Source organism: Patagioenas fasciata, chromosome 1 (genome assembly GCF_037038585.1).
Source record: "Patagioenas fasciata isolate bPatFas1 chromosome 1, bPatFas1.hap1, whole genome shotgun sequence".
NCBI lineage: Eukaryota > Metazoa > Chordata > Aves > Columbiformes > Columbidae > Patagioenas > Patagioenas fasciata.
In genome coordinates, this window is record NC_092520.1 from 153,793,163 (window position 1) to 153,812,367 (window position 19,205).

At 42.3% G+C, this 19,205-nt stretch overlaps 1 protein-coding gene across 1 annotated transcript in view; it reads left to right on the forward strand.

The window, feature by feature from the left end:
- Positions 1-17,994, forward strand: part of AKR1D1 (aldo-keto reductase family 1 member D1) — a 37,641-nt gene extending 19,647 nt beyond the window's left edge. Inside the window, exons 3-9 of the mRNA XM_065841092.2 lie at positions 1,805-1,921; positions 7,598-7,675; positions 9,916-10,038; positions 11,772-11,881; positions 12,359-12,524; positions 13,312-13,394; positions 17,828-17,994. Of these exons, the coding sequence (XP_065697164.1) occupies positions 1,805-1,921; positions 7,598-7,675; positions 9,916-10,038; positions 11,772-11,881; positions 12,359-12,524; positions 13,312-13,394; positions 17,828-17,870 (720 nt within the window). The 3' untranslated portion in view covers positions 17,871-17,994. The remainder of the gene's footprint in view (positions 1-1,804; positions 1,922-7,597; positions 7,676-9,915; positions 10,039-11,771; positions 11,882-12,358; positions 12,525-13,311; positions 13,395-17,827) is intronic.
- The last annotated feature ends 1,211 nt before the right edge of the window (positions 17,995-19,205 follow it).

Sequence of the window (19,205 nt, forward strand, 5' to 3'; positions counted from 1 at the left end):
AACAGTTATGAAACTCAAGTTTCCATGGCATCTATGTATTAACATAGTACAAATGTTTGCTATTTCTACAGGCTGTTTCTTTAGAACCTCTGCAATTTTTTAAAGCGACTGGCAAGTATCGAGCTCAATAGCACTAGGCCAGAAAGGGCGCTTGGAAAAAACTGCTTCTAAAGTATCAACATAACTCAGGTTACCAAATTTCCAAAACACAGTAACAAAACAAACTAAACATGGAGGGTATACAGACTCATTCCTTTACCTACATTTAGGTCCAAAACAACATCTCGTTTTACATGTAAAATGCTTATAAAACACCCAGACCAAAGGCTTTCAGGAAATCCAATGGAACAGCTTGAAACTCTGAGAGCAGGACCTTGGTCCCTTTACTGTAGTACACCTCAGCCTGTTTAACCACCATCTAGTGATCATAAAATCTTCACGCCTTGCATCATCCAGCTGAGGAAGGCCTAGTATGATTTTCCAGGTGCCAAACTGTGCTTTGGTTTATCAACTTAGGACAGGGTCCAATGTGTTGTTCTCAGAACAACTGATCTTTGAGATAACATGTCCTTGCCTCTGCTGGCAGAACTGAGCAGATAGATAGTCATTCCATGGGAAAACAATAATCTTGTTTAAAAAAATTGAAGATCTAAAATACTTTAAAACTTATCCAGGCTGTGTCCTTTGACACCTATAATCATTATCTTCTCCTGAAAATGGCAATTCAAGTGTTTCGTGTCTCAGGAACAAATTCATTTCATACCTTGGCATGAGGTAACTGCCAGCTTTGGTGGCAGAACTGTCTAGACAATGACCATACCAACAGACAGCAGGTTTTCCCATCCAGTAATGATGCCAAAAACCTCAACATGACTCTACATCAGTTTTGTGCATTGAAAAAAAAAGATAAAATAGCCCAGCTTATTGTGTGCAAGCAAATGGCACTTTAAACCTTCTATTCTGTGTTAATTCTGGAGGTTTTTTTGTTGATTTTAACTGCAGCAATCAGTTTACAAAGAGCTTTTGGTTACTAATTACCATGCTATGGTCTTATTCTTGCAAGAGATTTGCATCAACAGAGTTCAGTTACAGATAGTGCTGAAAGCTAATCAACTAAGGACACTCCATAGCAACCTCAGGGCATAACCCCATAAGGAAGCAGTTGTGATTAAAGAGGTTGAAAAGGCTGGGCTTTAACCAGTCACACCTGCCTTACAGTAGCTAAACAGTTATACAGCTTTCAGTGAGGACTGGGGACGTAAATTAAAACTTCCCTAGGTCAGACAGTCACTCAGGCTCCATGACCACAGGAGAAAACCAAAAGATTCTCTTTGTGCTGGGTCCTTGGCTGTTCAAGAGCTAACTCACATGATCTGAGCTTCTGCCTTCAAGCATAAAACTGACCACAGATTTCTTGTGGGAACATAGTTTTCCAGTGAAAGCACATACTTGGAAAGCTCAGAAAACAGAAGGAATCTGCCTAAGTTCATTGAGCAAGAGTTTGCAATATACTCAACTCAGAAGAACCTGTCTTGTAATAAACAAATATATAATGGCTTTACGGGGACAGTCCTGGGCAAGGATTTCTATTGTAGCCTCTCCATCTGCCTCTGGCAGAGAACAGAATAAGGCTCCTCACCTTTGTCTTGCAGTGATGTAGACCACAGTATCATTGCACTGTGCATAATGGGCTCTGTCAGAAAGACAAGTGTGCATGTGTAGCAGGGAGTGGGGGTGGTGTCAGCTGAAGGGTGCTCATTGTTCATCCTGGCACCCAAAAAAGAGCCTGTGCTTACCTCCCCAGCTGTGGAATACCTGCCACCCCCCAGAGCTGGTGCGCCCTACGCTGGAGAAAACCCTGAAGATCCTGCAGCTGGACTACGTTGACCTCTACATTATTGAGCTGCCAATGGCTTTCAAGGTAAAAAGAAAAACTGCCCTACAAAGTGCATGGTTGGCTTGAACCAAGGTCTTCATCTACCATCCTCTTTGCAGCTTCCAGTCCATGTTGAGTATAGCGCTCTGGCCAGACATTTTTTATACATACTGCACACATACATTTCTGTGTACTACTCACACAGAGAGAGACTTACAGACAGTTGCTGACAGCTGCAGCATGGGGTCTCTCCATGGGAAGAACAGGTCTCCTTACTGGGGTTGAACACTTCCGTGCTGGAAAATTACTGTAACTGAAGCAGCACGTGTGTCTGAATCCTCTCTGAGCCACGAGGAGGGAGGCACTGGACAAAAGTGGTTACACAAAGCAGCAAAGGGCTAAGGGGCAAAGTTTGGAGGGGAGAGGGAACGGAGAAAAAGCCATCAGGTTTATTTCCTTACTCTGTCCCCAAAAACTGGATAGCCTCAGTAGTATTAAAGCTACTGGGCAAATCATGGTTGTGATCTTAATCTCCATAGCTCCAGCTCTCCTCTTGGACAGCTACAGTAGATCACAGCTGGTCCCAAACGTGGGTTGTCTTGCTCTCAAATATCTAAAAAGTTAAAGCCTCATATTCCTTCACACTGCTGGTTCTGGGCAACTTGTAGCAAAAACCTTTGAACACACAAGCTCCCATCAGCGTTGCATGCCTCTCTTGCAACAAGCTCTTGCAAGTCCCCAAACTCTCTTGTTTCACAGCCTTTTGTACCTTGCTTTACAATTTTCCTCTGCAATTACATGATATAAAGGCAAATTAAATAACCTTGAAATTAGAAGAATGAGGTTCAAAACGTATTTAAGTGGTTTTGAATCAATTAAACATATACATATATATATATATATTTATTTTTTTAAGAGAGAACAGGGTCAGGCAATCAGTTGGCTAATTGTTTCTCTGGGGTGCTTAAGCTCTGAACTGGCCTCTTTTTGCAAGGCAGACTGTTCCCTGATTATTAAAATTATATTTTACTATGGGCTCCAAACTGCCAGAAGTATCAGATAAGAAGCGATTTACCAATGAAACAATCACCATAGACATGCCATTGCTTTTTCCCCAAGAAAGCCATATCCCATTAAGACTGGTATATGAATAACTGGACTCAGATATTAAAACTTTATTTATACAGTCCTATGTATGGAACCTTTTTGGGAACATTTTTAAAAATTTCCCACCACTTGCAATTTCCTGTTTCCCTTTGCTTGTGTTTGTATTCTCTAGTAGTTCATTCTCCCACATAGTGAAGGTCATTGTCTCACAATATAAAGATAGACAGCTGGCTTTAAAGTAATATACATCTGACTCCCTGAGGCCTGTATCAACAATCTGAATTGTTAAAAGAGTATCAGTCCTGTAGATTCATTCACGTCCCTCTTGAGAGGAGAGAAAAAAAGAAGTCACTTTCTGCCTGAAAAATTTGCATTTTTCTGTGACAAACACAAAAGGAAAAAATCCCACTCTTCTGCAATGGTGACAGGTTTCGTTTTTTATGCTCCCTCTGACAAATACACCCATCCTGAATGCGATGCTTGCCTTTGGTGAGCAGTGTGCAGGTGTAATGCCAACACACTCCTACTCTGCCCTAGTCTGCAGACATCGCAGTCTCGTCAAAAGCCTTCAAACAAAACTAGTCTCTGCTTGGAAATCAGTGAAGAACTGGAGACAAAGCTTACAGTCAAATCAGTAAGAAACTTGCCCTTGCAGGGCCCAGCAGTGCAAGCTCTCAATAGGGACTTTTAGACAGAGTGAGAGGAATCTGTTTTCGGAGAGCACCACTCAGAAGAGGAGAGCACCACCATACCAGCACTTCTGGGTGAATTGGGAACAGCTGACATCTGGGGTGACATTATTCACTGCCCTACCAATGTTAGCCTGTACCTCCTTGTATTCTTCCTCACACAGATTCCCTGTTCAGGACTTGTGTCCTACCTCTCTTTAGACCAGTGGTGATGCTCAGCCACTCTACCCTAGCAAGGCAGATGATGAGCAAGACCACGTCTCCTCCAGGCCACCACATGCCCTCTGTATGAACAACCCCAGGTTCCAGTATAGGTTGGGGAATGACCTATTAGAGAGCAGTGTAGGGGAAAGGGACCTGGGGGTCCTGGTGGACAACAGGATGACCATGAGCCAGCACTGTGCCCTTGTGGCCAGGAAGGCCAATGGCATCCTTGGGTGTATTACAAGGGGGGTGGTCAGTAGATCGAGAGAGGTCCTCCTTCCCCTCTACTCCGCCCTGGTGAGACCCCATCTGGAATATTGTGTCCAGTTCTGGGCCCCTCAGTTCAAGAAGGACAGGGAACTGCTGGAGAGGGTCCAGCGTAGGGCAACAAAGATGATTAAGGGAGTAGAGCACCTCCCTTATGAAGAAAGGCTGAGGAAGCTGGGGCTCTTTAGTTTGGAGGAGACTGAGGGGTGACCTTATTAATGTTTATAAATATATAAAGGGTGAGTGCCACGAGGATGGAGTCAGGCTCTTCTCAGTGGCAAACAATGATAGGACAAGGGGCAATGGGATCAAGCTGGAACACAAGAGGTTCCACTTAAATTTGAGAAAGAACTTCTTCTCAGTGAGGGTAACAGAGCACTGGAACAGGCTGCCCAGGGAGGTTGTGAGGTCTCCTTCCCTGGAGACAGTCAAAGCCCGCCTGGACACATTCCTGTGCGACCTCACCTAGGCGTTCCTGCTCCAGCAGGGGGAATGGACTAGATGATCTTTTGAGGTCCCTTCCAATCCCAAACATACTGTGATACTGTGTGTGATACCCACTGGCAGGTTTTCTAGGGGGCTCTGCTCAGATGACTGATCCATCAGTAAGCAGGTAGCTGTGTACTAAATGTTCTCCAAATACCCACCAATTAAATTATTCTGTGATCTAGCAGGAAAGAAGTTATGTTAGCCTTCCATTGAACATCTCATCCAAGTATCCTCTTGTCACTTTAAAAGAATAAATCGAAACAGGCCAATAGCCTCACTATTTGACTTCCTATTACCTCTTTATATTACACAATAAGCATTCACAGCTTGTTAAAATTGCTCTCTTGAGAAAACCTGCTTGTCAAAGAGCATTGTATGAAAGTGATCGGACATGCAGAGCTGCCTTCCTGCATCTGTGTTGGTGAGGAAATCATTATAATGGGAACAGGGCTTTTCCTCTCAGTGGTTACCTACCGACTGCTGTGCTTTAAATATGCAAGTGACTTGACTGCTAGCTTTTGGAGTGACCACAGGCTTTGAACATAGAATCATATAATCATAGAATCATTTCAGTTGAAAGAGACCCTTAGGATCATCAGGTCCAATCATAACCTAAGCTAACTCTAGTACTGAGCCATGACCCTAAGAACCACAACTAAATGCCTTTTAAACACCCCCAGGGATGGTGACTCCACCACTTCCCTGGGCAGCCTGTTCCAATGCCTGATAACCCTTTCCATGAAGAAATTTTTCCTAATATCTAATCTAAACCTCCCCTGGTGCAACTTGAGGCCATTTCCTCTCTTCCTATCACTTGCTACTCAGGAGAAGAGACCAACACCCTCCATGCTACAACCTCCTGTCAAGTAGTTGTAGACAGCTATATGGTCTCCCCTCAGCCTCCTTTTCTCCAGGCTAAACAGCCCCAGTTCCTTCAACCTCATAAGACTGGTGCTCCAGGCCCCTCATGACACAGTATGATTCCTGCACAGTGGCAGTGACTGTACAGTGTTGTCCCACCTGCTTCAGTGCTCATATGGCAGCACGGTAGGAAGCCACCTTATGTTCAGTCCAAGGTGTGTGGTTATCTCCAAGAGAAGACAACAGCATTTGCGGTAATGACTGGTGTGGTGTAAGTGCATGAGAACCCAAAGCTGAGAAACATGACCAGCTTCTAAAAGACCTTTTCAAAAACCCAGTAACCACCATCCTGTCATCACCACCTTTCTGTCAGCACTTTATCTCTCTTTATCCATCTGCAGACAGTTCTTCCATCCAGGAACTCTCTTGCACAGAAAGGTAGCTTGGTGGACAAAGTATTGCCTAGAGAACACTGAGCAGACAAAACTGTACTTGAACACCCTGTACAGTTCCCCAGAGGCAGGAAGTAGAACTGAGCCTTATAGAAATCCACAACAGCTGGCACCACTTTTCTCAGTCAAGATAAGTTCATCTTCAAGTGCTGTTCATCCTGACTTTGTTTACTTTTTAAGTGATAGAGGAAAATGGAGGGATGATAAATTAGTTAATGTAATTGCTGTATATTGACTACCATAAAAAAGTAATGTTTAACAGAAGGTAATGAATTAGAAGTGGAACAGAGTAAAAAGGTCTTGAATTCAGAGTCATCCCCTGAACTCAAAGAAGTCCAACTCCTATGCATTGAACTTGCAGTCTTTGGAGAGTCTGTGGGGATATCATGGGGATGAAGGGTTTATTCCAAAATGGCATGGTTTTGTAGATTCTCCACCTCAAGTTATAAAGGCAAACTGTTTGCCTGCTAATAGAAAATATAGCAAACAGCCACCTACCTCCTAGTCAAGATTTTCTTTTTTTTCAGCAAGATACAGCAACAAAGGCAACAAGTTATCTGTGGAATTCTTCAAGGAAAACCACCACATTTGGAGGAAACAGACTTATGCCTGTAATTTAGACCTTGGCCTCTGAAATCTGAGGCTGTGTTTTTCTTAGGCTCACTTTTCCCATGAAATGCCTTGAAATTGAACTTCTTAACTGAATTGAGAGGCACCAGTTCCTGATCATGTTAGTCACAGCTGTATGTTCCCAAGTTATCATGTCAACATCTTGTACCCGGACCTTTGAAATATAGCAGTTTGCAGTCAGATCAAATGTCAAACACCACTGAAGGGTTTTTATGAAAAACAAAAAAAAAAGTGAAATTGCAATCAGACAAAAGGGAGGGAGGTGTTAATACATTGCCTGCAACAGCAGTGAAATGACCAGCAAATAAAAGATAGCTGTGCATGTGAGATATTGACTCATGACTCATCTCTGAAGTCTTGTTTATGAGGAATAGAGGTAGGAAGAAAGATTTCCAAATGCCAGAAGAAAGCTGAATAATGCACTTAAGAGGTTCACAGCCTGTATTATAGCTATACAGGTAACCCTCTACTACTAGTAAATAACTCTTGGAAATTGTCCCTCCAATTGTTGGGAGCTGCAGGTAGCTGGTACTCCTCCCAGGTGCCCAGGACACAAGCAGGATCAGGGGAAGGGCTGGGATAAAAGGAGGGATGAAATGGAAGAGAATACAGGTTGGTACTCTAATCCAGCCCTTTGAAAGGAGACTAGTCCTTTGGAGGCCATAATGTAAAGGTCAAAAGTTTATTGCAAACCAAGGCCATCCAGGAACTCCTGAGTGTGCACTCATGTGACAGTTCAGAAGTGCATCCAAGGATGATCCAGCCGTAGAGGATGTGGTAAGCTCAGCATGAATGACCTGTTGAACTTAGGGTGGTTTTGAGAAAGCTTTTGAATTTTTTAAAAATTTTTTTAGGTTGTTTGGGTTTGTTTTTTGTTTTTTGTTTTTTTTGTTTGTTTGTTTGTTTGTTTTGTTTTTTGTTTTGTTTTGTTTTTTTTTTTTTTTGTGAATAGAAACAGAGTCCATGGAAAAATCTTGTGAAAAATTTTCTTTAAAGCACTAAAGTGTGGTTTTACTTTTCAGCCAGGAGATGCAATCTACCCAAAAGATGAAAATGGAAAATTTATCTACCATGAGACAGACTTATGTGCCACTTGGGAGGTAAGCAAACAAAACATCCATCCATATATGCTTTAAAAACACAAATCCTCATTCTCAGTTTTACTTGTAGCCTTCATAAACAGTGCTGAGGCATATTAACAGGGCAAACGGATCAGATTCTACTAGCTCCATGGATAAATTTTACTTCTGTCCCTAAGGATGTTGCTTCTTGCCATCACTTAATTATTTTCATAACAAATAAAACATTATTGAAATATCTGACATCCACATTCCTTCTTTCAGAGAGCGCACTCTACATTTGGTAGTTGAAGTATCTGTAGGTTTTTACCAACCTCCACTCTTTATCAGATCTTTACAGCAGGAAAAAGTTGGAGCCCTAAGATGTGACCAAATCCTCATCAAAAAAGGAAGGTTTTCACCTTTAAGATAAAATGGAATTTCCCTTAAAGCTCACCATTTAAAAAAAAAATTTAAAAAAACCCCAAAAACACGAAAAACAAATAACACACAAAAAGACCCCACCCCACAACAGACAACAACACCAAACAAACCCTTGCCATCAGAACAGGTTGACTCCTGATTTTTATTATCAGATGAAAATACAACGTTTTTCTGCTAAGGAAAACGTGGAGGGTAGTAGCATTTGCCTGAAAGACTGCATCCTGAATTTGTTTGTGATGCACTCTACTCCTGTATCTAGATGTCTCCTTAAGCCTACTGTCACTTGGCATCAGGATCTCAGGTGAGGCAGAAAGTGAAATTAACAATCTCCTCACCTTTCAAAGTCTTGGATACTCTTTAATTCATGGCCAAAGCTGGTCAGCTCTCCTTCTGCACCAGATCTGCTGCAGAAGCATCACTAATTCATCCCAGTTCACACTGAGAGAGATAACATGGACTGCTACATGCTCTACTTCAGCTTGCACCATCCAGAGCTCTGCTCGAGGTGCACCAGATAAAGATGAAGAATGGGTGAAATTCTGAGTGAAAGTTCTGAGTCAGGGAGAGCCCAGGGCAACCTCGGGCTTTCCCCTGGCAGCTGAGCTATCCAGGCTGTGTCTCAGGGTGAACGGGGACTTCCACGTTGGCTGTTTATGTTACCCTTGCCTTCGGCTGATGTGGTTCATTCCTCTTTTTCACAGGCCAGTTGCTCAAATGTTAAAAGCAACAGCTGTTGGAACACTTACGTTTTTATCTCCAAGCTGGTGCTTATTGCAAAGGACAAAGTGTAGCAGGCCACTCTCTTTGGCTAATAAGCCAAGAGAAAAATAGGTGGTGGTGAATGCCTGCAGATAATAGCATCAATCTAAATAAAACTGGCTAAACTGAATCCAAATAGTTTCACTCTCTCAGTATGGTGCTAGCAGGCAAAAATGGCTCCAGATGACTGTATTTGCTGACCTGTCACCGAGTGATACAAAGCATATGAGGCCAACTAGAGGTCATCAAATACATGGTGCCTCTTACCTCCCTGCTTTCAGCTCCTGCGAGACAGAAAGGAATAACAAAACCAGCAGAAGGGGCGTTCAGCTCCATGGTGGGGTCTGCTCTGCCTCAAACAGTCACCAAATCATTCGTGTGCAGAGCTCCTGGGAGCAAAGGGGGAGACTGTAGGAAAGGACCCTCTTTCCCCTTAACAACCCAGCAGGTTAAGTTAATGAAGACCAGGGTATGTATTCATATCCAGTATTCATAAGGGTTTCTCAGCTATTAGGATTCTTCTGAAGTGCAGAATATCTGGAATTCTTCTCTCCCTTAATTTTTTTTTTCAAGTTTATGCTGTACTGAAGTTTTCTGTGCTGGATTTGTGATTTGCCTTGCCATATATTTAGGGGATTTCGCTGGATAGAGACTTCATATGAAAAATTCTCATACAATCAAAAGAAATAAATTGACTCATCAGGAAAGCAATCTGTTTTGCTCACACTCCCTTCTCCAGCTTTGAGGCAGTGCTAAAAGTAAGAAAAACTCTTTGAAAGCAGAAGTTTGGCACTTACATATCTATATCTTAGATTAATCTTTCTGCTCTCCAGACAAATTCTACCCTCACAGGAGGTATGAAACGTAAGGGTTTGGTCTGGAAAGGGGGTCTGTGTGGGAACAGAGTTTAGAATAGCAGGATGGTGCTAGTCCTCATGCTAGTAGAGCTGTTAGTTCTGCTGCAGCAAAGGTTTTTCTGCAGTCTCAGGAATGGGCTATCTTCCACCTACCATCCCTAGAAGCATGCTCCAAGGAATCAAGCCAATGTGTGGCTCCACCAGTCTTTGCTTTCTTTGCAGGCTATGGAAGCATGTAAAGATGCAGGCTTGGCAAAGTCTATTGGCGTCTCCAATTTCAACCGCAGGCAGCTGGAGATGATCCTGAACAAGCCTGGACTTAAGTACAAACCTGTCAGCAACCAGGTATGACTACAAGCCAAGGGCAGCACCCACCATGGTGCCACTGCCCTGCAGGCAACACAGAAGCAACACATGGCCAAAGCCATCTCGTGCAGAAGGGTGACATACACTTTGCCGCAGGTGCTGCCCTCTGTACTGTCACACTTCCATTTCTAGCTTGAAAATATTACTCATCCTATCTAGGCTAAAGATAAACATTTGAAGATGCTGGAATGATTGCTCTCCTCAGTTCCTGCTCCAGGACTACAAAACTGGTGCCGCTGTGTGAAGCTCCTTAACAAGGTTGAATACTGAGTGAATGAAGATCTTAACTCTCTGCCACGTACCTTACTTCAAGTTCAAAAAATTCCCAAGACAAACCATTCAGGGCTAACCAATGAAGCCATGTCTACCTCAGCTGACACCAAACCAAAACAACCCTAAATATCAGGGATCCTAAGTCACTCTAAGCTTCTGAAGTTTAAAAGCCATTAGAAGTAACTCCTTCATTGCCTGTACTTGCTCTCGTGTGCCTTTCCTATAAGACATCAGTAAGAGTTAGAGAAAAACCTAAATTAAAGAGGAGAACCCATTAAGCAACCAACTTGAGCCAAACAAGCCCATGAAGATGATAGGCATGTCTGAGTTAAAGTAGCAGGTCTCAGAGAAGGCAGTAAGGAACAGTGACCCATCTTTATGCCCAATACCTTTGACTCTGGCATTTGGCATCTCGCTGCATTTCAGTGGAAAGTTCTTCTGACTCATCGGGCATGAACAAATACCCACGTTAGTAGTATCAGAGAAGAGGTCAGACACCAATTGGGACCAACTTCCCACCCTCAGCTGTTACCTGGAGGGATAGGATTGACATAAACCAAGGCATGACAGCTGGCTGTAGCCTTCATTTCTGTCCTTGGCCTGCAGGTAAAGGCAGCCTGTGAGAGGAGGAAATTCCAGCTCCCTTCACTGATTAACAAGCCCAGCGGGTGCAAAATGCAATTGTTGTTTTTGGCGTGCACCTAAGACTGCACTGAGCATTGCTGCTGCTTCCCAGCGTTGAGGAAAGCCAGGCAAAAGATTAAGCCCAGTTTAGGGCAGATAGCCAGCATGCACAGATGTGCCAGCTAGCTTCAGTCTGCCTGCAAACAGTGGCTGCTCTGTCACCTTGTAGACATCCCTTTCGCAGAGACTGAGAACACAGCCAGAAAATCCTTGCTTGTAAGGGAATGATGTACAGTATTTGCAATGTAGGAGGACAGAGCATGTAACAAGGTCATAACTATTACGGAGATATCTCAGCTTTTACATATACACCCCTTACCTTTTTATCTGGGACAGCTTATGCCAACATTTGCCCTAAAAACATCATTCCAAACACAAGAGGCAGAGGAACAAAGATCTGACCCACATGAAATGGGTTACCTGCTCTGCCTACTTCTAGTGAACTTCACTCATCTCTATCCCTTCACCCCACTTATTGCCACCTTTCCACTGGGGGCCAATAAAAATTCTCTGCAACCAAAGTATAATTGCAGATGTTGATCTGCTGTCCACCAAAAAAAAAAAAAAAAAAAAAATCATCTATCACCCAGCAATGTACAGAACAGTAACCACAGACTGAGCTTCCCTATTCCTGAACTTAAATGAATCCTTTCCTGAAAGTGTCACCTGGTCTGTAGCTCTCACAAATATTGCAACACCACCTGCTTCTGCACCTGGTCTGTTAGTTAATAATTCTTTCTATGTTACTCTTGTAGGTTGAATGCCATCCCTATTTTACCCAACCCAAACTCTTAGAATTTTGCAGGCAACATGACATTGTTATTGTTGGGTACAGCCCATTGGGAACCTCAAGAGATGAAACATGGTAAGTCTATGTCACTTTCTAACAGCAGGGCCATGATAGTTCTCCATTGCTGGGTCTCTGTGCGAAATAACTGTGCCTGTTTTTCCAAGTAGTTTTGAACTTCAGTGTCTAAATATTACTGTTGTGAATGTAAACTTGCGACACTCCTGCTGCATGCTGTCATCAAAAAGTGCCAGGTGGTCTGTACAGCAGGTCACCTTAGGTCTCCTCTAACAGAAAGCATCTGTAACTTGGAATGTCTGTAACTGGGAATACTGAGGCTTAGGCGATGAAGTAGAAACTAAGTCAACATTGGGACATGACATAGGAAGTTGCTTTTGACTGCCCGCCAACCTAAATGCCAAAGCTTTTCTCCCATCTTTCACACTAGTTGTCAAAAAGGTGATGTATGCTGTTCAGAAACAAGTAGATGCTGCTATGTTTTGACATTGAGGATAAGGAGAGCTTTTTTGTTTTCCTTCTCCAATTTTTTTCCAGGGTAAATGTGTCCTCCCCTCCTTTACTGAAAGATCCTGTGCTGAATGCCATTGGCAAGAAGTACAACAAGACAGCTGCACAGATTGCTTTGCGTTTCAGCATCCAGCGAGGGGTGGTGGTCATCCCAAAAAGCTTCAATCCACAACGTATCAAGGAGAATTTCCAGGTCAGTTCATACTCTGAGGGTGCATGGATTAATCCACTTACATTGGCTTGTGCCCAATAGAAAGTGATGATCCCATTTCTTTCTCTAAACACAAGGCTTGACCAATGTCAAGCTCTGTCGCATTTCATGCTTTTTGTCCCCTCACTTAATGGTATTATGATATGACAATAACAGAGCAGAGTAGAGAGGAAATTTCAGTGTCTTCTAACCCTCTGGAGTGGCTAAAGTTCCAACTGAGGTGTATCCCAGAGTACCAGTTACTGCAGCAAGCAGCACAAGTGAGGTGAAATAATTCGGTAGGTCAGCAGCCCTAGGTACCTGGCCATCAGTATTTGGGAATAACTGACTGGTTCTACCCAGTCTTCATGTATGGGGCAGTTTTGTTAAGGAAGGGTTGTTGCATACCAATGTGCCAGAAAGGCTCATAACCACACCACCATAAAACATCTGACTAGACCACCACACCCAAATAAGATGAAGCATTTGTTCCTGTGTGCCTTGCAGCACTTAGTGCTCATACTGCTCCCTGCTTTCCCTGTCAATGTATTGCTTCCAAAGCTGGTGGCCCAGTAATTGCCAGACTACCTCCTCTTCTTGCAAGAGAGTATAAGTAATTGACTGGACTTATTAATGTCCTCAAGACTTTACTAAAAGTGCAAGCAAGTACTGATTTGTAGGGTAGATGGCCAGGGGGAATAAGGGGAGATTTGACTTCTGAAATCTGAAACATATGAATGTTGATCATGTCAAGAAATGTTAACGTATTCCTAACATCTCCTTCCATTAGATCTTTGACTTCTCCCTCACTGAGAAAGAGATGAAAGAAATTGAAGCCCTGAACAAAAACGTTCGTTATGTGGAATTGTTAATGTAAGTCCAGGAGGAATCCTAGATCCTCATAGAACTTTCCTATCTTTTCAGAGGATTTAAAAAAAAAACAAAAAAACAAAACAAAAATCACTTTTTAATTTTTGTGTAAACAACCTTATTTTAAGGTAAGGTTTAAATATGGGAGGTCTTTAATGCAGCCTGAATATGCTCCTGCACCCACTGCAAAAATAAGCATGCAATACTTGCTTACAGCTCAGATGTCAAAAGCCCACTCAGTAGAAACTGAATATATCAGGCTATTCACTCTCTGCTCCATCTCCCTAAACGCTTTCTGCTATGTTATAATGTTGGCTTCAGCCATTCACAAGGTGTAGCATTGCTCCTGTCTAGCAGTGTGGATATCAGAGCAGAACTTCAAATGCGAGCCCTTTCTTGTCTTTCCTTCCCACCCTCACTTCCAGTGCTCAGCAAAGCACATCACTGTTTGAGTATAATGGCTTATGGATTGTAAACCTAGTGATTCCAGAGGCAACTTGTCCTAAATGCCATATGGAAAGCTAAGAGTTAAGAGTGCTAATACATGAAACAACAAGGCTAATTTAAGGAAAGCTCTGCTCCTCCTCACTTAATACTTTGGTCAGAACATCAAAATTTGCTTACCCAACTTCCTCATGAATGAGGATACATTAGTGACCACAAGTGGTCAGAAACTTTGTTTTGACTTTTCCTCTGATGTTGTCTTCTTCAGCAATCTCCCTCTTCTGCGGTCAGTTGAGTTGTATCTTTTTATATGGAAAGAAGAAAACCATGCATCTTGTTTGACTGTGAGACCACTTCCTCATTGTCTCTTCTGATCATTAAGAAGGCTTGATCTCTTGCTGCTTATGAGATAAAGCTTTCCACCCAATGTAGTCTTGCTTCACCTGAAGGCTGATCTACCCCTGCAGGCTCAGACTGACTCAACACCTCTTCCGAAGAATGAAGGCACTTATCTTACCTTCAGCTCAAGAACATCTATGGTTTATGGCCAAACTTTACACTTTCCCATTTTCAGGGCTCTCAGTGTGTAGCCAAATGCTAGAAGTTAGTTTCCATGCAATTTTCTTGTTACTTTGGATTATCTGCATCTTGCCAAATTGTAGTGTGCTCAAGCACTAAAAATGAAGAGAAGGAGCTTCATTGCTCAAAAGATGGAAGGAATGTTGCAAAGGAACAAGTAAACCACTTACTGTGGTTTACTGCATAAGTACGATAGGAAATATGAATTAAGTTTAAAACATCATAATGGCTTTCACTGTTCACATTTAAGTTCAGCTAGGTGTTCCAAAGCTTTAGTTTCTTAAAACTTAAAATAGCCTTCCATCAATTATAGAATCATTTTGGTTGCAAAAAACCTTCAATATCACAGTATCCAACTGTTAACCTAGCATTGTCAAGTCCACCTCTAAATCATGTCCTTAAGAACCACATCTGTGTGTCATCCCCAGGGATGGTGACTCAACCACTTCCCTAGGCAGCCCGTTCTAATGCCTGACAACCCTTTCTGTGAAGAAGTTTTTTCCTAATACCCAATCTAAACCTCCCCTGGTGCAACTTGAGGCCATTTCATCTTGTCCTTTTACTTGTTACTTGGGAGAAGAGACCAACACCCTCCATGCTGCAGCCTCCTTTCAGGTAGTTGTACAGAGTGATAAGGTCCCCCCTTAGATGGTGCAGAGATCATGAACTGTTGCTTTCTTCTCCATGCTGAGGTCGATTCTTTAATCCACACAACACAGCAATAGATCAGATATATTTTTCTCCTATGGCCATTAAGCAAAACAATGTAGCCGGTCTGAAGAGCAGCCACAGCAATTTGCTCCTACATTGGTATCTCTTAAAGCTGGTACAGCCTGTTTAAACCTGGCTGACTAAAATTTGTTTGTTCCCTAGCTATTAAGCTAGATGGCAGAGGCACTGGTACCTGCTTTGGTTAAATGATACAGCAGCAGCAGGCTGATACCGAGACAGATCAAAATGAGGAAACGTAAACAACGAATGTGACTTTTAAAATACATTGTTTATACCAACATAGCTCTTAAATAGAGCAACAAAAATGCAATGTACCAGTTTATGCAGGATGAGGTGATTCCATTGATACCTTTTAAAAAACATAGCAACACATAGTTCCAGAAGACTTCTCACAAATGACCTAGCAGATTCTTGCATGTTTTGGTATTTGAAATGGTTTGGTTTTTTCATAGCGAAGTTGAGCTATAACATCATTTAAACTTTTAGTGAGTATATACACAAAATGTAATCTTGGTGCAAATACAAGAGCCTTTTCCAGAAGCAAAATTAGAGGATGTAAATGCCCACATGAGAAAAACTTCCTAAGCCACCTATCCAAAAACTGTTTTGCTTTATTAGACTAAATTTGGTCACAGGAGACCACTAAAGACGCAGAAAACAGGATGCGTAGGACGGACATTGCTAGCACTATTTTTTGCAGGAGTGCCATGTTTGCAGAAAATGCCTACATACACTCTGAACTCAACTGTGATAAATGCTTTCTTAGAAAAGTGATGTTGCCATGTAAGGAGTAGCTAAACATATTCTGCCTTACTGTGTGTTCTCGCACTGGAGCGTCTGGAATTGACACAACAATAGATGAGTTATCAGCCTAAAGAGATTTCTTATTTCATCCAGCAATAAGTATCTGAAAAAAAGTCAAACCATCATACAGAAAGACTTTAGTTAGTCAGCTTAGCGCAGAACCTTCAGCTACTATGACACAAATGCCAGCAGGAATGGAAAAATCCAGTTTTCCTCGAAGTCTTCCAGTTATCAGCTGTTATGGGCACTGTGTGCACATCTGTTGTTCTGATGGTGCAAGTAAGCCTATATGAACAGGATATTGAAATCAGTGGAAAGCCTTAAGCATCTGAAGTGAAAATGGAGGTTTTATAAAATTATGAGTATTCCAGGAACTCTTAGTCTGAAATGGTTTCTTCTCCCCTTGAAGAAATCTGGGAGTATTGTGCTGGGCAAGTTTTATATTAATCTTGCTGCTTGATTTATCTTGTGCTCCTGGTCTCTGCTACAGTTATTCTTCCTTACCAGTTATTCCAAGCTGCCTTGACTCCTCTGAGTGAGTCATTTTCACTCGAAGGACTCAGACCTTTGAACATACAAGATCTGATTAGCATGCTCCACAGATAGAAAGTAGAGATTATGACACTGGCAACTCAGACATTGTCAAATTATACTGAAATCAAACAAGACAAAGTGCTGTGGCTTATTTTTTTGAACCAAGTAAATCTGTTAATGTGTAAACACTTCAGCTTGGCTGAATATCGGAATGAAATGTTTTGACACAACCAATTCAAAATGTTTGATGCCTTCCAGTTAGTTAACTTCAATGTTGTGAAATGTATTCTTCCCAAACTGGAAGGATTCACAGCTGGGATAAATGCCAGTACTTCTTGTGCTCTGCTGTAAGGCAAGGCAGCCAGCTGCTGTGATGCACCTGAGAACGTTCTTCAGAAAATTTTGATTTTGCTAATAAGAAGTGTTTGTCAAGCCAGAGCTTGTGGTTTAGCATCATCATCTCCAACAAGAAAATCCACAGAAAAACTCAACTACCTCTCTCAAGTCTGACAGTAACAGGCAAACAACATTATTTTTTTCCCCACTTGCAGTTGGCCCAGGAATCATCTTCTTGCCTTTTATAATGATACTGGATCACATGCTTTCCCTGAGCACACAGGTTTTAAAATGAAACCTAAAGCATCCCTGCTTTTGTTAGTATGCAGCCACGAACATACCTTTCTCCCCTGAACTGGGTCACCCCAAGGCTCCTTTGTGAATTCTCTGCCACTGATGCTATTAACCTTTAAAAGCATCTACATCCAGGCTGAGCTAGAGGACAGCCAGACTTTGTATGGGTATGGCAGCCTCTTGGAGAAAGCACTATACCAGACCCAGACCTGTTCATGCCAGTTCTAAGTGCATAAGCCAAAGTGATACAGTTTGATGTGTCCACCTCCCCTTCAAATATAGCCCTTATTTCTGAGGGTCCTTCTAGACATCTGAACAAAGAAGTCTTCCCCTTCCACAACGCACACATAGTGAAGCCATCCTACTTCCCAACAATACTTCTGCTAACCTGAGTTAAATCCACAAATATAGCAAGAATAGCTGACACTCAAACTCTTGTTGATTTTTCCCATCTGTCCTTAAGGTATGCAGTCTGTAAGCCTGAAAAATGGTCCTTTGCTGTCCTCTCCTTAAATGCACAGGTTTGCTTCCAACTCTGCAGGGAAGATTATTCGGAGCAGACAGCTTCTGAATAAGCAGAAGAGCTTTCCATTAAGGCCACCTGTGTAGTCCAAGGAAGAGAACAGTTTTGCTAGGCACAGGACAACTGCATCAGTGTCGTGATAACCTGGTTCTCTCAAGAAGCTCACTTGTTCACTCTGACCTATTCACAGGTGGCGTGACCATCCAGAGTATCCCTTCAGCGATGAATACTGAAAACAAGGTGTGTCCGGGCAAGTTCCTAATTCAGTGCCATCTGGCTTCACTGAAAGAGACCCAACATTTGGTGCTTTGACTTCACGGGAGACTGTTCAAATCAGCATTAAAAACATTACATTTACTTCCCCTTGTCTTGTCAGTCTTTTATTGCTACTGAAAAGCAAATCTACTTAACCTATTGAATTTCTGGTTTTGGCTGAGGATACTTTAATTCTGAGCACTGAAGCTCAAAAACTGACAGCTGATAGAATTGAAGGTTTCTCTTGAAAACAGGCTCACTAGTTTAAGCCAAATCATTTTCATTCAATGGCACATTTGTCACCAAATTTGAAACAAGAAGTTCTGCTTCAGTAGACGTGAAGCAGTATCATTTTGTTTCACAGTTCAAATGAAAGTTAGGAGTGGGAACTAATTGCATTTGAGATAAACATATGCACACATGATATCTATATCTATATCCATATAGATATATTCACTGCTTCATGCAGCGAAGCCTGTTTCACACTGAATGCAGTATTCTTCATGTATTCTTCATACATGAGCTGCATTCCAGAGATACACCCCAGCTGGCTCCACATACAACTAGTTCAAGCCCTAAAGCATTATAAACATGTTCATACCTCCTCCCTCATCTCAACTGAGACCCTCAGTGAAACACAGAAGAGTCTAAGACTACTGCATCTCTACTTGAGCTGCTATATGAGGATGGTAACACATAGTGTTGCATGTGCGACCTGGAGCTTACACTAGTGAGTGCCACATCTTGTGAGATGAAAAATCCCTTAACCTTCTCTCCTGCTCTGCAAACCAGTTCACCCAAGAAAATCTCTGTTTACTTTAAAATTCTTACAGTCTTTTGTATAAAGTTCTAACCAAGACAATACTGAATTAGGAAACTGAGTTTTAAAGAAAGAGGAAGTTGTATTTTGTTAAATACCACTTTCTACCATGCTTTGAGACTGGAGAATACTGGCAGGTCCAAGAAGGGGGTAGGAATTAGGCAGAAAGAACCAGGTTGAAACCTGGACATTTCTTTCAATCTGTCCTCAGTTCCCTGAAAAAATGGGCACAGAAGCACGGACACCAGAGTAAGGAAGACTAACCCCTTCAGCATGAATTTGTTTTTCAGAGGACTTGTTTGCTCAACAAGTTTTGCAGCCTATAGGTGCATCAGACTAAACCCGCACCCACAGAAGGCTCCTTTCCCTCCCTGTGTTGCCCAGCCACCCCAGTTCCCTGCCACAGAGGGGCTACACTAGAGAGCTGTAGGAGAAGAAACTGAACCATACACAGAGAGAGTACTTCATGTACTAAAACATGCATACTGCAGTT